This window comes from Gallus gallus, chromosome 13 (genome assembly GCF_016699485.2).
Source record: "Gallus gallus isolate bGalGal1 chromosome 13, bGalGal1.mat.broiler.GRCg7b, whole genome shotgun sequence".
Lineage (NCBI taxonomy): Eukaryota > Metazoa > Chordata > Aves > Galliformes > Phasianidae > Gallus > Gallus gallus.
In genome coordinates this window covers 3,743,108-3,764,446 of record NC_052544.1, presented here as the reverse complement: position 1 = coordinate 3,764,446, position 21,339 = coordinate 3,743,108, and the positions used below count along the sequence as shown (strand labels likewise).

General features: G+C 37.8%; 1 protein-coding gene and 1 long non-coding RNA gene across 3 annotated transcripts in view; one reads left to right on the top strand and one right to left on the bottom strand.

The window, feature by feature from the left end:
• The first annotated feature begins 2,458 nt into the window (after positions 1-2,458).
• DOCK2 (dedicator of cytokinesis 2) overlaps positions 2,459-21,339 on the top strand; it is a 161,017-nt gene continuing 142,136 nt past the window's right edge. For both annotated transcript variants that reach the window (XM_425184.8, XM_040647091.2), the window contains exons 1-7: positions 2,459-2,694; positions 10,786-10,869; positions 14,377-14,417; positions 14,987-15,042; positions 15,194-15,290; positions 17,523-17,671; positions 19,785-19,920. In XM_425184.8, coding sequence (XP_425184.4) covers positions 2,652-2,694; positions 10,786-10,869; positions 14,377-14,417; positions 14,987-15,042; positions 15,194-15,290; positions 17,523-17,671; positions 19,785-19,920 — 606 coding nt within the window. In that variant the 5' untranslated portion in view covers positions 2,459-2,651. The remainder of the gene's footprint in view (positions 2,695-10,785; positions 10,870-14,376; positions 14,418-14,986; positions 15,043-15,193; positions 15,291-17,522; positions 17,672-19,784; positions 19,921-21,339) is intronic.
• LOC121106726 lies at positions 2,689-10,312 on the bottom strand. Its single transcript, XR_005839580.2, has 3 exons — positions 10,051-10,312; positions 6,175-6,279; positions 2,689-5,358 (listed from the first exon to the last, which is right to left on the bottom strand). It is a non-coding gene; the product is annotated as an uncharacterized LOC121106726 (long non-coding RNA).

Here is a 21,339-nt window from a genome sequence, read left to right as displayed (position 1 = left end):
CTGCACATATGAACACTACGTGGAAGAAATTGTGCTTCTCATAGTACAGGAAGAAAATATTTCTTTCCACATATGGTTAAAGGATTAATTTTGTTTTCTGTTACTATACATTGAGATGCTATTAACGTAAAATAAGCAAAGTACTTGGTAGTTTCAGTTAGAGGAAACCTTAAGTAGATGGCACGTGTGTGTGTGTGTGTGTGTATGTGTATGCCTTAAGTGGGTATACTGCACTACAGGTCGATGCCAGGGCAGTTACTTTTACACTGAAATATTGGGCATGTGACAATTAAGTCCATAAACTGAAGTAACTTGGTAGTGTCACAAACAAAACACAGTGATGTTATTTCAACAAATGGCTCAAACTGCTTGGGATCGTATAGTTACCCCCAAGACGTGTTGCTTTACTTGCAACTTTATCCCAAAATGTGCAGCTTTACTTGCTGTAGTTTATTTTGAGCATGTGGTTATCTTGCAGAATAAATGCATGCTTACCATTCTCTTGAATTAGAACTAACAGGTGGGAGATATGTGGAATTTAGACTTCTATAACATACTTAGGGTACTTTCTTTTAAGTTCATGATAATACTTTGTTTATTTTTATTTTTCCTGTTTTGTTGTACCAGTTGCAGGATCCATATCTCTAAGACAGAGGACATTCAAGGGATTAGAAAAGTATTTGTAGTGGGACCCTGGTTTGGAGGTGAAATTTCTGTGTATCGTTTATTTTCAAAATATAGTAGTCTTCTATTTGTGCTAGTTTAAGTGATGAGGGCTTGATAATGGAACGCAGCCTGGTCCCCAAATGATGGGTGCTTCAGAGTAATTAAAGGGAGACTAATTAGACCTACACAATGAAGCATGTTTGTAAATGGCTACTGAGAAATATCATTTTTCCTCAGGACTTACTCATCCCTCCAGTACACAATGAGGAAGAACAAAATTCTACAAGATAGTGGATGCAAATCGTGGTCTTTGGGCTAAGCAGAGCATGGGGAGGGGTGATTTGCTGCAGTAGAGATTCAGAGTAGTAGGGAAGGTAGTCGTGTTATAGCTCAAAATACACAGTGAAGTGAAATGGTTCAGCCTCTAGATCCAGTTTCAAGAGAAGCAATTTAAAATAGATGTTCAAATAGAGAAGAATAGTTTAGGACTCTGTAGCTGAAAGTGATGGTCCTTAGTTGTAGATAATCATAGTTGCTCAGAATCCAGCTCATGTTAATAAGTATAACATGGAATGCCAGTGTGATGTTTTAGCAAGTTATTTTTTTCCCTGCAGATTACCAGCAAATCCTACACTATGCCTCATGAAGGCTTTTTTATTCTCCCTAGAAATATATTTCCGAGTACCTTGTGTAACAAACAAATACAATCTGGCAGCTGGGGCTGCTTATGACTGCTGGTTAAAATTGAGAACTGGTATGCTGTGTTATCAAAAATGTCCTGGCAGACATAGCACAGCACTGTTAAAACCGTTCATCTAAAGAACAATTGTGAAGCTGGTGTGATATGAAGAACTTCTCTCCTGTGTGGGTGACGCAGCGCTGCAACAGGCTGCCCTGAGCTGCTGGAGTCTGCTCTGGGCATATTCCAGACCTGCCTGGGCGCCTGGCTGTGCTCCCTGCTGCAGGGAACTGCTCTAACAGGGGGTTGGATCAGGGGAGCCTCGAAGATCCCTGCCAACAGTACAGGTCTGTGGTTCCATAATGTGCAGAGGGCAGGGTGTCATATGGGTTTGTTGTACCATGCAGGAGATAAATCAAAGAACATGGAAGTATTTTCTGGTTTTCGAATGTTTTAAACTGCAAGTAAAGAACGTGAACAGAGGTCTAATCCTGTATGTTGTATGTAATCCAGATGGTGAACAACTCTACTTCATCTTTGCATACCCAAAATGTCATTATGTAGGTTACCTTGCATGGCAACCTGCATGAAAGTAGAGGCTGTAAATATCTATTAAACTAGTTGTTGGAATTCTGTTTAGATAATGAGTCTTTAGGGCAGTGCTGCTTTGTTCAGAGAATAAAGAGAAACTCTGCAAATATAACATTGTAAAATGGGACGGGTGGAGTTTGAAACGTGGCTTTGTCTTCACCTATTTCTCACGTGAGAATGTGGCTGTATCATAAAAACAAATCCTCTTTCCAGTGCGGGTTAAAAGCAAGCAGTTTTTAAGATGTCTTGTGGAGTCAGGTGATTTAAAAGGTCTCTGATTTAGTTGAAGACGAGAGCTCCTTGGCAGCACGAAGGTATTGTTTTGGTGCCTGGGCTTTGCTCACGGTGCCCCTCCACTGAGATGTGAGTTTAGGGGTCATTCAGGAGAGAAGTGTGGTGGTTTTGCTGCTTTTTGCTTGCTGATGTGTTACAGCCAGTGTCATACAGCAGAAACACCCAGTGTGGGTTTCCCCTCCCCCACGGCACTTGGTACAATATCTTAAGTTGAGAAAAGAGGAAGGAAGCTCAGAAGAGCAGCAAATCTCACAGAACCCATACAGCTGCCTCGGCCCGCTTCAGTCTCCTCCTAGTTCGCAGTAACAGCAGCTGAGAAACAGATTTGCTTCCAGCTCTTTTTTTGGGTTGTCCATCTTGAAACCTATCGAACTCGTTTTCCTCAGCGCTGGGCGTCCCGTGGAGCCGTGCAGACTCATGCATGATGGCAACATGGCACAAGACGGAGAAGAAGAGTGGTGTGGGTATGTACCTTAGTGAGCTGCCTTCTGAATTTTGTCCTCATAACTTCTGAACAGGATGTGGGTAGGTGTTATCTGTGGTGTGAGAACACCCTCCGCTTTACCATGCTGGTTTAACTGAAATGATCAATTTCATATCAAATTTTAATTTTGCAAAGAGAGTGACAAGGAGTATGTGAATGCCAGCTTGGAGAGGTACTGCTTCCGCCCCACCATGCTCTCACTGCTCTGAAGTATCGAACTACCACAGTAATGCAGCTTTTCCCACCTCTGTTTTAGAAACACGTGGCACGGTGTGCTCCTCATTCAATAAGTAGCAGCTTGCAGGTACAGTGAACAGATGGCAGGGAAGGGGAGTCCTGCGGATTCTTCTCAGTGATCATTAAGTCTGTCATCTGTGGTTAGTATTACTGCAAAACTTGCATAAAGTAGTTAATACTTTTTGGAAGGAGCGTCCCTTTCTAATAGCAGTTTTCCATAAAATTAATAATGTTAATTTGCATAAAGGACCAAATTACATTTAAAATCAAAGAGGGCCTTAAAATTAGCAATCAGCAGTGAAGCACTTGAAGGTAATGCTTTGCTGCAGTTAACTGTAGGTTTGCAGTACGGAACATAGTTTAGTTTGCACTTACAGTTTGTTACGTGTTAGTGTGTAGTTACTAACCTGGAATCCCCAGATTATCTAAAATCTTCTCATTTAAGGGAGGATGTAATATTTTGATATGCACTGAAAGCATAGAAAAAAGTTACCCAGCTAGCTTCATGAAATAAAATGAATCAGGGAATTAATAAGAGGAAAAAAAAGTCTTCCTGTTCAACTACCATGTGCAGCAGTGACAGAATTGTGAAACAGAAGCAGCTTGTTCTGGTGGCAGTATATGAAAATGAGTGTGTGCAAAGCTCTTCTGTCTGAGTTTTACAAATAGTGTCATGTGCTTCATGTAATTCAGCACTTTCTTCCTGAAAATGACTGACCTGAAGGACTATGGATTTGTTGGTGTGGTATCTGTGTCTATCTACTAGCGATGGAGTATCTTGCATGTGGATGGAGTAACCAGATACTGAGTAGCTCTTCGTAAGAATAATATAAAACAAACTTCATTTCTAGGGGCTTTTTACAGGGAGCTATTTTGGGTTGGAATGATTTACATAATTACAGAAAAGTCTAGCTCTTCTTGCACTGGTTTTTAATGGGAGATCATTATGTAGCCTGACAATGTTCAGTGTGATTCAGTGATTTCTGTGTGCACACTCCCTGTGCACCAGCCTGGCACGTCCCCTGAGGAGGTCTGCACTTCTGATGTCTGTCACTTGTGCCATGGTCACCCTGCTGGGCTTTGGTAACAGGGAGAGTTGGACAACTTATCACTTCATAGCCAGTGTGATAGCTGAGTATATAAAAAGCTGATATGACCTTATAGTCTTTGTGATATCTGAGAGGTGCAGTAAAGCACACCTAATGTCTTTCACAAACTTTTTTATTTCATAAACTGGTAATTAGATGCAGTGATGTTTGTTTTCATAAAGGCTAACAATGCATGTTGGTTGAATGCTACTTTGCTTAAAATCCAGTATTCAGAATAAGCAGTTTTGTGTAGCAGTAGTCCGATCTATCTCTGGTTTCAGATTATTTAATTAAAAATAGCAAGATGAGCTAACATCACTTAGCATGTCTTAATTTTAGTCCATAAGAATCAATCAAGTAATAGAAGACACAACAGTATTTCAACATTATTTATACCACAGAGATAACAGTGGGGGATTGTAAAACTCAGGAGGGCAGGTTTTACTTCACCTAGCAGTGGAACTGTGCTCTTGCTGCCTTCTCAGAAGTCATCAGCCCAAACCATGGCACACCCTTTTTAGAGTGCAGTCTACGTGCAGCTCATAGGACAGAATCAGTGCAATTACAGCTATATGCAGGTGCCATTTTATGAAATGGGGTGTGCTAGAAATATTGCTGCTACTCCTTCCACCCATCTCCCTGGTAACTGCTGTCTCCTCAAGTCTGATGACTGAAGTTTACAACGGAGCCTGGAAATTATGAAAATGGTTCATTACCATAAGAAGTCTTTGGCTTATGTGCTAAAGACACCTTTTGTATTACTCATATTAGTCCACTGAACACTGCAATCTGTTCTACCATAAGGTGGATGAGGGGCTTCAGAACTTGGGAAACTTTCAAGTGCCAACAATCCATTGTCACTTGTCAGTTGGCAGTCAGCACTAAGGGAAGACTGACTTGCTCTCATACAAGTGTTCAGGTCATTGAAAGTAGCTTAATGTCAGAAAGAGTGAAGATGAGGACAAAGCAAACATTTATATTTCTTTTTTACTTGCAAATACATTTCCTGCTGCCAATTTAGAAGCCAGTTAGCACTTGAACTGCTGTTGAGTTTAGTTCAAGGATCAATCAGCTGCCGTTGGTCTAAAAATCAGCGGAATACAGGAACAGTGAAGAGAGAGTGTGCAGAATGGGAAACGGTGCAGTGAATTATCTTGTACTTTTAAGGAACTTTGCTTGTGTTCAAAACCAGAGAACAGATTTATAGCTTTGATAAAATTTGCTGAAGCAAATGATGTGTCCTGTTTGTGAAGGAGCAGTCTGACTTATGTTTGGCACTGTCATAATTCTTGAAGATGGTACCTTTTCTGTTGCAGACACTGTGGGGCACAAAGAAGTTAACCTAGTTAGCTACGGACTAACTTGCTCAAGAAAAAAGATTCTATGACTTTATGTGAGCCAGGCTATCAATGGGCCAACGGAGAAATAAGCCTACTGTTTAAAAAGCGTCATCAAGTTTGATATCTCGGGGGGCTTACTGTAAATTTGGGTCTGTAACACTAGTAGCTGGCAGATACCAGATCTTAAAGAAACCACAACGCGAAGGATTTCTAAGCTTGTATGTCACAAACAGTAGCAATATCCATGTCTGAAGCGTATTCTATTACAAAACAGACCAGGGAAAATGAGTACAATAGTCAAATGGATTTTCCAACAATACTGAAATACCACTTAAATGCACGTAATGTTTTCTTGTCGGTCTTATTCACAATTTCTGCTGTAACACAATTACTCTAAATTAATAGAAAACTGCACATTCAAGGAAGGTCAGCAAGGCTGAAAGAAAAGCTGCAGCTTATATACAGAACTTCCTTTTCTTAGCCATGCTAGCTGTTGACTCGCAGCCTATTTGGTTTTCCTTAATTTACGTGGGAGACTTAAATTGTCTTTTCTTTTATTTCTTTTATGATGTAACTAGATGAGAATAGCAGGAGAATCTTAGACTCCAAACAGTTTTTAAAACCTGCTGAGCAACAAAGCGGACAAGTAAAAAATAATCAGGAAATGGTCACACTGAGGATTTCGGTACAGGCATTTTTTTTTCTTTGGAAGGATGTTGAAAAGAGTTTTTGAAAATTAAATAACATTATGCTTTCACAGATTGAATGGAAAATAGTGTAGCTACTGAACTTTACCAGTAGGAAGCTCGAACAGAGTTGAAGCCTGGAATGTGGGATAAGTGCAGTCACGAAGTGCTTTTGGAGTTTAACAGCTGTGTTGTAAGCATATTTCTGTAGTCTCTGTAAAATCAAGAAAAACAGACCAACTGAGTCACAGAGGCCAAGTGCATGAAAGTTGGTGAAGTTCCCAAGATACAAAGACAAAGTTTTTTTACCCCTTCGGACTATTTTGTTTTCTGTGTTTTCAGAAGCCTTTGTTTTCATGTCTCTGGGGAATGATTCTCATATTGAATTTCTAAGCCTTTTATTAACAGCATCCCTAACAGTCCGCAGTTCAGTGCCCACTCAGGAGTTTCAGCTGGGGACTCTTTTGTCCAGCCTGCCTTGGAGACAGCAGTAGTTCTCTGAATACATCTGGAAGATCCCCAAGTCCTGGTTGAGGTTCCTGCTCGCTTGCTATTTTAGTGAATTAAGTAGCATGTGCCAGATAGCTGACTCCCAGCCATAGAAGTAGTGTACATTTATGCTAAGCACGCTGTAAGGATGAGCTTCAGGTATAAGAACAAAGAACAGGTTGATTGCTTTGTGAAATGCAGACCCTGAACCCAGCAGACTGTTGCAGCTGCTTAGGAAACAGCAATCTAGGGAAGTATAGCTCTCCATAAAAAGCAAACAGAAACAAGATGAGAAATAAGCTGAGAAGGCAATCTCTTTATCTTTCAAGAAAATGATAAAGCCTGGCCCAGTACTTCTCTTCATAACGACTTCTAAAAAAATGTCACCTAAAAAATCAACCTGGCTATAAAATACGTGAAGAAATGTACATTCATACACCATTATTTTGCAGTAGCTCATAAGTCAATTTAGCCACAAACCAATCCTTGAGGTTTGTTATGTATCTTGGACTCTGGAATCTTCATTAGAACTTCATCCATGTTTCTTCTATTATAGTACATCTGTACCGTGCGAGTCAAAGGCTGATCCCTTGCTCAGGATACTAGAACACAAGTTTTGCAGGTTTCTTTCCAGAAGTCAGATGTGTTAGGACTGCATATTACTTTTATACAAGGTTTGTCAGTGTCCTAGCTGAGTAATTTCATACTGGCTTTTATGAGGAAAAAAGTGGTGGATGAACACAAGTAGTAGATCTGTCAGGAGAAGGTGATACTTTCATGTTACCTCTCATAAAAGTAGAGTTGTAATATTCCCCAAAATAAAATGAAACAGGATGGCTGAGGCTATCCACTAGGGCTTAGTTTGAATGTGCAGCAGAGCTCCATGAGTTAGGACATAGATATTCCAGATAATTCTACTATGGTAAAGGGAAAGTAAGAGCTGATTCATTAAAACTGTACCTAAGAAATAATTTTCAAATCCTTTTAAAATGGCAGAGTGGAAAATAGCCAAGGAAGCCAACCAAGAAGGCTGTTAGTAAAAAGTGGCACTCACAAATGAAGCAATTTAATAGAAACGCTGCTTTTAAAGAGCAGGAATTCACGTGAAGGAAAATAAGGAGGAAAGACAGGTAGGAAGGTTAGGTTAATAAATGGCCTCAGTGTTGCAGGTTCATGGACTGCTACTCATTTCTCACCAATCCCGTCTTGCCTTCACTTACAGTCTAATTGTGTGAATACCAAATCCATGGGCTTTTCAATTACTTGGCTCCTCATCTTTGAAACTGAGAATGTAATCTGATTTAAATACTGTTAACTGTGTCCCTGTGTCAATCAGCAGTTCCTGGAATATATATTTAAACAGGAATCCTACTCTGAACAAAAAACAACTGCTTCATTTACCTTTTTGTGAGGTAATGTAAGGTAATTTACTTACCTTTTGTAGGTAAATGAAGTTTTGTACATAGTCACGTGGTTATTTTGGTACACATGTACATTCATATGTCATTTTCCAGCCATATATACATTTACAGTAGCATATGCATGTATTTTCTATATATATCCAACTGGAGGAATGTTCATATGTTACACACTGCCATTTATGTGGAATAACATACTCAACAGCTCTGGCTTTAATAGACACGTGGTTATTTTATTTAGCCTTCACATCCTTTTTTTTTTTCTTTGCTAATGGAGTGGACACCATTAGGTATTTTTACTTGTTTTTTGAGCACTTGAATGTGGGAGAGTGATGTCAGAATTAGACACTGCCTTCCCAGTGGTAGGGAGAAGAGAATCAGAAAAAAATACAATGAAGTAGAACTTGTTGGTTGAGATACAACGCTATTTACTAAGACAGAAAAGGAAGAGAGAAGGAAATAATAGTAATGATAATATATATTTACAAAACAAGAGATACACAAAACAACTGTTCCCTGCACACCGACCCACTGCTGGCGTTGCTTGTTTTGAGACTCTTTTTATACCACTTCAGAGACCCACTCTGAACTGGGACAGTATCCTTCAGAGCTGCTCCCCAGCCAACTCCCATCAGTTTTACTGTGGTTTTTTTTCCCCACAAGATGGGATGGAATAACCCTTTGGCCTTTTTAGGTTAGTTGTCCTCGTTCTGTCTGCTCTCAGCTCCTTGTGCCCCCCAGCCCCTACATCTATAGTTCAAAACCTTTAACAGGAGTTTGTTAAACACTTCCTACCAGAAAACAATCTGAATGCTACAGTAAAATCCCACCAAGTTTCTACTTAGTCATATAGAAAAGTCCTAGCTGGTAAAGCCACTTCCTTTGTCAGTTAGTTACTGTGTTTTTCAATATATTGATTGTTATTAAGTGAAGTTATTAACAGAGAGCAAAACCAATATGTATTGCAAATATATGACTCAGTAATTTGCATCTACGTCTTGAGAGAAATGCAACTGGAAGTACAGCAGTGCATATTTTGAAATACAAAGTGTATTTCAGTCAACAGTAGTCTTAATCTGTATGGATCTTTCAGGAAAACAGCGATAGCCTCTGCTCCACAGCCCCCACACACACTCTGATGGAGACAAATGGCAAGTGTTTGTAAATGTAATGATATTTTACGTACTTATGAGGATTACTTGCAATCTTAACTTACTGAATTCTCTTTCAAGATTATAAAAGACAGCTAATCTAAACACAGTCATACATCTGCTACTTAAATTTAATTTTGTGTTTAGCTAGGTCAGTTCAGCAAGATCTGGTTGAATGAGTGGCTTAATCTGCAAAGCAGAGTCTCTTCAACTTGTTTATTTGGTTCACTGTTTTTTTTTTCCTTGTGTCTAATAATTGAATTTCTCATCTATACAACCAGGGGGAGGAACTGGTGGGAAGACCTCTTCACGTTAACTGGAAAAAAGAGCTTATTTTTGGTTAAATAAGGCTCTTAAATTCCTACAAATTTGTTGTAACAGTATAGTGAAGTAAAGACTAACAAGAAACAATCAATGGAAGATAAATGGGAAATAATTTAGCTCTATGCTTCTACCTTGGACATGCACTTCAAAGGCTCATTTGAGACTTTAAACATGATTTTAAGTTGAATATTAAAGTAAAATGGGTCACTGACAAACATTTTTACCTAGCAGAAATCAACATGCAGCTTTAGAAGCCTCAGGGAAAAGGGTACCAAAAATATGTAGGAATATGCTGACTGGAAACTGACTGTTCTAGGAGAATTTTTATATCTCAAATGACTGCAAGTTTGGATGCTTTCAGTGGATGGATGGATTGGGAGGAAAGAAAGAAAACCCTGTACACTACCATCTTCATGGCACGACAGAGGTCGCAGTTAGTGTGCTGTTCCTACTTGTACTGTTTAGTTGTGGTTTTAAGTTTACGTATTTTAAATAGCTTCCCTGAGTGATAATAGATTCAATAACCGCTTCAAATCTTTAACACTATTGTGAAAGTCTATAAACAAGCACACTAAGAAAAAAAATACAGAAACAAATGCTTACCGTAGCAGCCCACATCCTGCAGCCGTAGAATATAAGAACGAGTAAAGAAGCTCATTTTTCTTGATTTCTCTCTGAAACAACGTACAGATAAGATTCTGATTAGAAGAATTTTGCCACTCTTTTCTTTTTCAGAGTGATTAAATATAGGAAAAAAAGAATTTTTTTACTGGTTCCAAATGAAACAATGTAATGTGAAGATGAAATATCTTAAGAAAAATGTGGTAAATTGACTCTGCATGCATCTCTCTGTGCCTGTTCTCCCTGACGTCACAAGTACTTTCTGTAAATTGTGTGCTCAGTCAGACCACTAGACTAACAGATCTGCATGACAGCAAACGTGTATATGTATATAAATATATGTGTATATACATACACACACATTAAAGATCTGCATTTAAATATAGGGTTGATGGTTGGACTTGATGATCTTAGTGGTGTTTTCCAACTTTAATAATTCTATGATTCCATGTGTTATAAAACCTATCTATGCAGAGTAATTGCTATAAATGTCTTGGTTTTCTTCCTGCACTGACTTTTTTTCAGCACAAGTACATTTTCAGAAGAGACAAAGTAATGATAATAGATGAAGCCCAGTGATAGAATTACAGTTCCATATATTTCTTTATTCATGTCTATTTATCCTAGTATCAGAATTCAAATATATGCTTATTTATCAGTTTAACTGTAGTGTATGGCTGTATTGAAAATCACTATTTTTGCCCTCTAAATTTTCAGCAATATACAATTTCAAAGGCACGGGAATACAACAGCTACCTCTGCAAATTGGTGATGTGGTCCATATCTTGGAGTCCTGTGAAGGTAAGCCAGTGGCCTTTAAGCTATAGTTTTCTTTGTTTAAATAATTCAATCCTTTATTTCACACCAGCTGCCTATGTTACACAAGTACCTGTCTAATTATGTTTTTGGTATATATTTGTATTATTGGTGGCAGTGTTCTATTTTAAGAAAGAACTTATTCATTTTTGGGAAGCCAAAACGTGTGGTTTCCTTGTGAAGCCATTATAAATTGAGGAAACCATCAAGGTAAATGTCATTCTTGAAGCTCATGTCAGGCTGTACCTGATGGAAGCTACATTAGATTTGATGCAAACCTTAATGGATTATGGTTTTGCTTCTAATCTAAATATTTATTGCTAGACACTTGTTACTGATGCTACATAATTGTTTTTATTCAGCACTGCTGTATTCCTATAGTACAAGAAGGAAATCCAGTTGTTCAAAATATTCTTTAGGTCAGCATGATAGAAACACGACTGAAAACCATCCAACTTATCAAGCATACTAAACAGTAAAACTCCAAGTCAAGAACTGCATGATAAATATTCAACATGGTGACCTAAGCTTACAGAGCTGGCATATCTGACCAACTGCCATAAACATAAAGTAAATACAAGTGGCAGAAGAATAAGAGAACATCAACTCTGTAGATTTGTAAAGTTGATTTCATTGTTGATACTGGCATGCAGGTGGTAATAGTATATTTGTCCTTATTGATCTATACTTCATATTTTGACTGAATTATCTATCAGGTCCGTCAAAGTGATTGCACTTTTTATCTAATATAAAGCGACAACGTTGCAATTATTATTATTAACAGTTGGTTGTCTTTTCAAAAATCATTGTAATACTGATTTATTTTTGTTTGTTTACAATCTGCAGTCATATAGTTCATACAATCATAGAACGGCTTAGGCTTGAGAGGACCTTAAAGATCATCCAGTTCCAATCCTCTGCCATGGGCAGAGTTGCCAGCCATTAGATCAGGCTGCCCAAGATCCCACCCAGCCTGGCCTTGAATGATTCCTGGAATGGAGCACCCACATTTTAGTGCAATATGTTCCAGCACCTCACTACCCTCTGAGTAAAACATTTCTTCCTAACATCTCACCTAAATCTCCCCTCTTTTAGTCTAAAGCCATTTCCCCCAGTCCTGTCACTATCAGACCACATAAAGACACCCACTCCTGTTTATATGCTCCCTTCAAGTGCTGAAAGACCACAATGAGGTCTCCCTGGATCCTTCTCTTCTCCAAGCTAAATAAGCCTGACTCCCTTAACCTTTCCTCATAGTGGAGGTGCCGCAGCCCACTGGTCATCTCTGTGGCCCTCCTCTGGATCCCTTCCAACAGCTCTGCATTATTCCTATTGTGGAGAGCCCAGGCTTGGACACAGTGCTCCAGATGGAGCCTTAAAAGGGCAGAGTAGAGGTGAATAATCACCTCCCTCTCTCTGCTGCCTGTCTTTCTTTTGGTGCAGCCCAGGATACCATTGGTCTTCTGGGCTGCAAGATCACACTGCTGGCTCATGTCCAGCTTTTCATCCATCAGAATCCACCAGATCCTTTTCTGCTGGGCTCTTCTCAATGTGTTCTTGCCTTGACTGAAGTTTAACACCTTGTAGATTCTTGTGTACCCACTTTTTGAGCACATCCAGGTCTCTCTGAATGCTATCCCCTTCTATTTTGTCAACAATATAGTAGATGAAGTAAAACATCAAACTTATCCTTAAAATTTTGAATTGCCTCAAACTTTGCAAACCTAGTTATAATATCTTCATCCTTCTTGTACTATAGGTTGTGTCTTATTAAATGCAGCAATACTGGAGAGAAGGCAACCACTGCCCTGTGCAGTTAGAGAGATAGTTCAGTGCTGCAAAACACTTTGGTCATAAGTTTGCAAAAAGGCTAGCTGAGCCCTGTCTGTTCCACTGCACAGACCTCTAAACTTTTGGAAACAGCACATTTTTGAGAAAAGAGCATCTAAGAAAATACATCTCTGATGTTTTGGAGCACAAGAACTGCAGGGGTTTTTGGATTTGTAAGAGAAATCCACTGTCTGTGAGCATTACTATAAATAAATGTCAGTCATTAGACTAACAATCAATAGTTACATCACTTAAAACTATGTGTAACAATTCTTGTAGTCTTTCAAAAAAAAAAAAAAGTCTACATGATTTTTCAGACTAAGTATGTTTTGAAAAGGGGAAAAAAAATATGCTGGCAAACCAGAAACCTCCTCATCCCTGCAGTGCCTCTGTTAACTGCAGAAACAACCAGCATCTTAGGTTTCTTACCTGAAATATGTTAAGGTCGTAGTGAAGTTGTCAGCCCAGCCTGGCAAAGGAAATTGTAATCTTATGGGGCCGTTTTTTTTTAAATCTAAATGTCTGTTACAAATCTTCTGCTCTTAAAATGTGTTATAGCTTGTTTTATGAATTAAGTTTGCCAATGAAGAAGTGGCAACTTTCATTTTGTGCACGAGGAAGCAGATCTTCTATCAGATACCTTAAAAAGATGCTGCCAGCTGCAGAGTAATGGTAGTTGTTTTTTCTGGGCGCACATCATGCTATTTTTGTTTTGCACATGCAAAACATGCATGTAGAACTTGTGTGTAGTCACAGAGAACATTATGAACTAAATCTTACACATACTGTTGAAAATTGGTGATGATGTGGAGATAATTCAGCTCTAGAAATGATTTAGAACTATTATTTCTGAGAAGATAATAGAAAAAAAGTCCTAGTGCTAAAAAAAATGGAGAAACCAAGTCTGTCCCAAGTATTTCTTTGAGGTCAATTATTTCACTGAATCTTTTAATTTTCTTTGTGAACATTTGCGACCGGGAAGAGTTAATATCTCTTCCTTGAATTACAGTCAGAAAAAGTAAGCTTTTAGTCATAAAAAACTTTCTTAGGGATGAAATAGTTGCCAATACAGAGTTCAGTAACACTACTGTGCAGGTAAAATGTTCTTCATTTATTTATGAGGTTCTACTTTGAACTTTGCAATAGGAAGCTTCTTATTTGAGTTGGGTCCAAAAGCTATAGTTTCTTGCGGCATAAAGATGTTTCGTTCTTCCTTCAGTTGGCAAGTTGGATGTGTAAGAGCCATGTATTACATTGGCTTAACACCTCGAGCACAATCAGAAGAGCTTCAAGGGCTTTTCAATACAGCAAGTAATCTTTTATCAAGCTTTATCAACTTATATAAATGTATAAACCTTTATATATGTAAGGTAAAAATGCTTATCCTCTTTTTTGTGCAAGTGTGGGGGTGTTATATTCTGCATAAGAACATTTGTTCCTGCTGTGCAGGGCTTGAAAGCAGATCATGCTTGCCCGTGTACAGGCCTTGATGACTGTTTCCTGCTACTCATTTGTCTTTCTGAATTTTTTTGAAATAACTATTTTTTTTTAAACATCCTGTGCCAGATTGCTTTTACATGAAGGGAAAAAAATAAAGGCCTGTATGTTTCTTAAAGTACATGCTCTATCATACTGAGTGTACACTTTCTTCCTTTGTTTCAGATTGGTACAAGGGATATTTAGTAAGACATAAAGGATCAGAGGTAAGATCACACTATTCACTCTTATGAGACTGTTCTTAAGGAATCAACTGACAAAGTGATGCTTCTTTTTAGCATGTCTTATTAGATTCTGTTTTGATCAGTGAAGCCTGCCATCTCTGTCCTCTTTCTTTTCAAGATGAATAGAACAGTGTTTATACTGAACAAAGTTGGTAAATGTTAGGAATAAGCATTGTTTGAAACGAAGTGATGAAAAAATAATCACTGTGCCTTCAGGCTAGCAGACTGATCAAAATATCACTTGAAATAACTTTTAATTTACTGCAAAAAGTTTCTGCACTTTTTTTCCTAAGGGTCTTCAAGGCTACCTTCAATCCCAGGCTTTGTACCACATACGAATTTCAGTTCCTCCATAAAGAAAAATTTAACAAAAGCTTAGTTCATTTATTAAGACTATATATGCTAGTTCACATAAGAGTTGTCATGGATATATTGACAATCAAACATTTATTTAGGATGAATTAAAATGTTTCATCTGTAGTAGACCCAGGACGCATCAGATATTGAGAATGATAACAGAGTGCGTTGTAATTTTTTTCCTCTCTCAACAGGGAATATTTCCTAAATCTTTTATTTGCATCAAGGAAGTTACTGTTGAAAAGAAAAGGTACTGAATTTAATTTTTATGTTAAGCATCTTGTCTGCTAAATAATGAGTTTTAAATAATGAATTTTATATGCCTTAAACACAGTTACTATAATATAAATTCACAAAAAACTGGTAATTTTTTCTTTGTGTTAATTTCTTCCCTTTCCTAGACACACAGAAAATGTAATACCTGCTGAAATTCCCTTAGTTCAAGAAGTTACCACTACACTCTGGGAATGGGGAAGCATCTGGAAACAGCTCTATGTGGTATGACATTTTTATGTGACATGTGTTGCCTGCTGCAAAAGTAATGCCTCCTATTTATTTCCATGGAAACTACAATAGATACAAAGAGCACAATAACTCTGATAGATCAAATTGTCAGCTATGAAGCACTGTTTTTCAACATAGTCACCACCATTGGCTATGTTTTCATCAGCGATGAACAAGAGCTGCATGACACACTTGTAAAAATCCGCACCAGCAGAAGTGACCCACTGTCACTGTCACCACTGCTGAGATGCACCACCCACTGCCCCACTGTGTGGTTTCCATAAGCGTTCAGCAAGCAATGATGAATGTCAGTGGGTGCCATTTTTTTCCAGATGGAGGCATTCAGTTACACACCTTTACTTCATACACACTTCCATGTCAGATGCCATTTTGTCTGACGGACCCTCTGCTGCCATCTGTTACACAGCAATACAATGTAATGGAATATTGGAGGGAAGATTCAACCTCTACTGCCATCCCACCTCTGATGTCTTGGGCTGACATAATAAAATAGGAGGCATTGCTTTTGGAGCTGCCCTTGTATTTAGTCTTGTTGGTGTATAGATGCAGAGCAGGATCTGGGAGGACTGTTAAATGACTACTTTATGACTGAATACATCATACCACTCTCTTCAATGACCTTATTTCAAAAAACTTACACTTAAAACTGAAGAGTGGCATTTCATGCCTTTAGTTCCAACCCTCAGTGTCAAGTACCTTATAAATTTTTGTTCTCTGTGGAGTGTACAAGTTTCAAGACAGGATTACAAAATATAACTAAGATGCGTTAGAAAAAGCTTCAATATATTACTGGGGTGCTAGAATTCTACTGATAGTGTGTAGCTGTTAACAACTAGCAATTTTCAGAAGCCGCCTCTTCGCTTTCAGTGTCTTAACTTACATTTCTTAGAGGTAAGTGCCTTGTAATCACAGTAATCACAGAAATAGGTCAAAAAAGTCACTGCATCAGCATCTGTTACTTGCAGGAAAAAAAGCTACTATTAGAGATGGTGCTCTTTTGTCCACTTTGTAATGCTCTGTTACAAAAAAGCTAATGTTTAGTTAGGAGGGGAAAACAGTAGAACTGTAGAAGTGATTCATGAATTTGATTATTTTTTTTTAATTTTTTATTTGAACCCGAAATATTCTGGCAGGTGTCTACTACCCCTTATATAGAGGCCAAATATTTCTTATAATATTGTACCTGTGCTGCTGACTGGTGGGATTTGAGTTCTGTAGAGGAGTGTATGTGGACCCAGAGAGCCAGCAGAACCTAGAATATTGTCAGCAAGTTGCAGGGGGGTGGGTGGGAAGGGGGCAGAGTGTCTATAGGACACTTAGATATAAAACTTGAATTTTAAGTATAGCAAGCTAATCTGTGCATTTGTGAAGTCATAGATATTTTGCATGTTGTAACACAGCAGCCATCTCTGCTGCTACTGGTGATATTTTTAACCTGGCTGCCAAGAATTCATAAAGATTTGACAAGAAACATATCAAAATATGGTAAATTCTCCAGTACCTGAGTAGTCGCTTCTAGTGGACAACCTGTTACAACAAATTGCGCTGACTCTGACTTATTCCAGGTTCCTTGCTACTGAATTTCTATTTTTCCTTGTTGGGGCAAAGAAATCAATGCTATTGTGTAGTTTTTCCATGTTACTACATTCATTTTCTGAAAGCAGTTACTTCTGTCTTCCTCTTGTTGAAGTCAGTAAATAAAATATCTCTTGTTTCAGTGGATGACACTGGAACTGCTCAAGTGACTTCTATGTGTTATCTCATTTTTGTCTTAAATGTATTAATACCACTGTCAAATGTTTTTCTCAAAATGCTCATGTCAGTGTAATCGTTTCTTTAGATGAGACTTTATGAATTTCAGTCCATAAAATAGCATTGTTACATAAAACCAAAATCATGTGTCTACACCTATACAAAATGCTTAAATTTCACGTTGTTCTTTGGCAGTCACATTGGAGATTCTGTCCTAAACAACTTCTTGAATGTGAGGAGGAAGGAATTCAGGTTCAGTGATTTTAGACTGTCTGGAAAGATGGAGAAATGAACAGAAATAAAGATGAGGACTTTAATTAGCAGGGTACTTTTTCTCATTCTTGTTCCTGCAGTTGTTCAGCATGACATAAGGCATCCTGTAATTATCAAGGCCAGTATTTCACTTCAACTTTCTACAAAGCCTAAAAACTATTTTCTTCCTCTATGCTTCAGACAAATAAGAAAGAGAGGTTCCAGCAGGTACAGTCTATGATGTATGACTTGATGGAGTGGAGGTCGCAGCTTCTGTCCGGGACTCTGCCAAAAGATGAGCTTAAAGAACTCAAACAGAAAGTCACTTCCAAAATTGACTATGGTAACAAGTAAGTAACCTACATTGCTTCTGAAAAGCATGATTTATTTTAAAGTGCACAGCTAGAATAGAGACTGAGAATTTTTTCCTTTTTGCAGTTTTGTAGGTTGTTAATATTTGATGTGGGCATTGTATATAATTCTTTCCAAACTTCTGTTACTCTCGTAGTAATAATAAATATAATGTAGAGACTTCTCGTGCCAACTACCATTTTCAAAATATTAATTTATTTGTAAATTATGGAAATATCAACTTGTCAATTGTAAACATTTGAGGTCAGATTAGAGTGGCCTTTATATTGGTTTAATATCAGTGTACTCAGGCCCAAAACCTCATCTATGCTTTCATAAACACAGCCAACATCTACCAGTGTTATGCAATCACTTGAGCAGTAGTGTTGAAAGACCTTAGTGGTGTGTAAATAGCAGAAGTCTGAAGTGTACTGAGTCTTTGTTAAAGGCAATTCTCTTCAAATTTACTAGGGAATTTCCATGCAGAATTTAGTTCTGGTAATAGAAGTGAAACTACTGTAGGTTGAATAGTTACTTGACAAAATGAACTTGCTGATGAAAAGTCATTGCACTACAACATATTTTTGGCAAAAATGCTGTTATGCAGGTTGATAAAGAGAGGAGGGAAAGCTTGATTAAACTAGCCTTCACTGCAGGCATTTTACATGCAGTGGAATCTGCTAATTATCTGTACTAAGCTACTGAAAATGACTGTTGCTACTGTGGCCCAGAAGCCCACATGCAGTTGAAAGGCTTCACCTACTTGTGGCTTAGACACAAGCAATGACCTGAGATGTTGTGAAATTCTTATCTTGTTCACTGATCTGAATCCACAGATTTCTGATAAGTTGTATTCTATGGGAATTCACATATCCTGACATGCTGTGTAGAACTGAATGGTTATTCCAGGACAAATTTTGACTTTGAAATGCTTCAGTCAAAGCATCTCAGCTCTGTCCAAAAGAACATTAATATTTCTTTGCTGTCAGACTGTGAGACTGTAAGCTGCTTTCAGCTGTAAGCTGAGAGGAACAAGGATAGAGGGAGTTTAAAATGGCTTGGAACTGGATGGAGGTAGAGTGCCAGGGGACTATTTGTAAGCAGCTGAAAGTGTGGTGTTAAGAGTTTTGATACGTGAAGGAAACTTGCCAAACTGTAGAAAGAAGAAAGGGAATGAGAATAGAGGCTGAGTGGTCATTGTGAGGGAGAAGGTTCAACACCAAGCTGGAGGAGGTTGTGGAAATATAATGACACAAGATGAATAGGGTTGCAGGGTGGTACAGATTGATTCAAACAATGCTCGCAGTGCCATAAGGGTAGATTTTTTAGAAACAGATAGGCACAGTCTGGGATGAAGTAGACCAGTTTTAGAGGGAGATGTGGTAGTGAGATATCCTGGATAGACAAGAAATAATGTCTATTGACTGACACCTTGGCACCCTGTAAGAATGTATGGAATGCAGGGAGGATACACTCAAAAGTTATCACTGCTAATAAAAAAGAAAGGTGAAGGAAAATGAAAAGGGACAACCTTGTATGGGAGCAGCAGAGAAGACTGTAATTGTTAGTCAAGTAACAGGACCAGGTGAGTGAGAGAGCAACATAAAAGCAGAAGGAAACAGGAAAAGCTTACGTGTTTTGATTACGCAGTTATGCATTTAAAAAAACAAACAAACAACAAAAAACCAAACAAAAGCTGAAGACTGGAGGTGTTTAAGAAACATTTAGATGTTGCAGTAATGGATGTATTTTAGTGAGGAAATGGTGGTGGTAGGCGGACAGTTGGAAGGAGATGATCACGGAGATCTTTTCCAACCTTGGTGATTCTATGATTCCATGAACTCATTGAACACAGTGAATGTATTTTATGTACTAACCATTTAAATGCTTTGACATTATCAGTTTTAAGGAATTGCTGGTAAATATTGAACAACAGCTTGAAATGTAATTGTAGATTTTGGTTAATTTTTTTCTCAATTAAATACTTCTGTATCTATTTAAGCTTACTTTACTGCTTTAAAACTTGAAGAAAATCCTTGTGCATTACATTTCTAAACTGTATTTTTATAGAAGAAAACATGATAAAACTACCAGATCTTTCTGTTTTCACAGGATACTTGAGCTAGATCTGATAGTTAGAGACGAAGATGGAAATATCCTGGATCCAGATAAAACCAGTGTCATCAGCCTATTTCATGCACATGAAGAAGCAACTAACAAAATCACTGAGCGAATTAAAGAGGAAATGGTAGGAATGATGGGATAAACTTAACACTTCCTTTGCTAAAAATCAAAATGAAAAAAACATACAAGGCTTGAAGGACATAACTTACCAAAAAAAGATGGTGAAAACTTCTGTCCCTAACTTAATATTGGATTCACATTCATGTGTTATAAATATGGTAAAACCTTGAATTGAGTTAGTTGTATCTGTGCATTGGATTTAATCTGTCGGCTAGACTGAAAGCCTGCATCTAAAGCTGGTTCTAAATCAATTCTCAGATCTCTAAATGGAAAAAAGACTCCTAACCCTACCTGAGGTCTACTCAATAGGCTGATTTGCATAGAGAGTAGTTAAATACTACAAGTTCAGACTATACACTGTGACTAACCAAAGATCTTTATTAGAGCATCTTCTGAAAATAGAGGTTGCTAGATCTAAGTTGCAGCTTGTTAGTTAGTTTGGAGGATCTGAAGAATTTAAACTTACTGACAAAGTTTGGTAAACTCAGAATATGTGGTCACTAATATCTAGCATGTCTAAGCAAAGCTAATAAGGGCATGTAAGTTTTATCTTTTAAAATGCAATGCAAGTGACTAAACTTCCTTTTCCTCTTCAATGTTAAATCTGCTTAGAGACATAGAATATACTTGAGTACTTCATTTGTGAGAAAGTAGATAATTATAATGGAAGGAAAACATTTGACAAATTTTTTTTTACCATAATGACACTTCAATAATGCCTGTGTCAAACTATTCGAAATCACCTTATCAGTTGTTCTCATCAACATTATTAAATAAATCTTGCTTCCTAGATAAGAACATGTAATTAACTGATGATACACAGAAAATAAAACTTGGTTTTCTATGATAGAATATGTTGACTTATTCAAAAAACAGAAGAAATCGATAGATAAAAAGAGCTTTCAGTCATCATCTGTTCATTGGCTGTTTCTAGGTGGATTAAACAAGATGTGGTTGGAACCTACATACCTATTTTTGAGATGGCTTCTCAGATATGTCCTGATCTCTGCATGTGCCCCTGTTCTATTTTTGTTTTTTACTTGTACTATTATTTTGTTTTCAGAAAGTTCTATTTGTCTTCCTAATGTTCTTAGCATGCTGAAACGTCACTATGCTGCAGGCAGCTGACCTTCTGCTGTATACTGCCACGTTCAAAAAAACTCATCTTGTGCAGATTTGTTTGCCTCTGTAGTGAAAGCTTGATATTTTCTCATCTGCTTTTAAAATGTGGCAGTAATGTTTCACCTATTTTGTCACTGTCCTGTGACTAAAGAACTGGCACTGGGCATTGAAGTCAAGTTACTCTTTTTTTTTCCTAAAGGAGTTTACGTTCTTACATCCCTAGAAAAATATTCTGAAATCCTTTGGGCATGGTCCTTTATCAAAATTTTAGTAAAAGACTTTAGAACAGCTCCATTGAAAG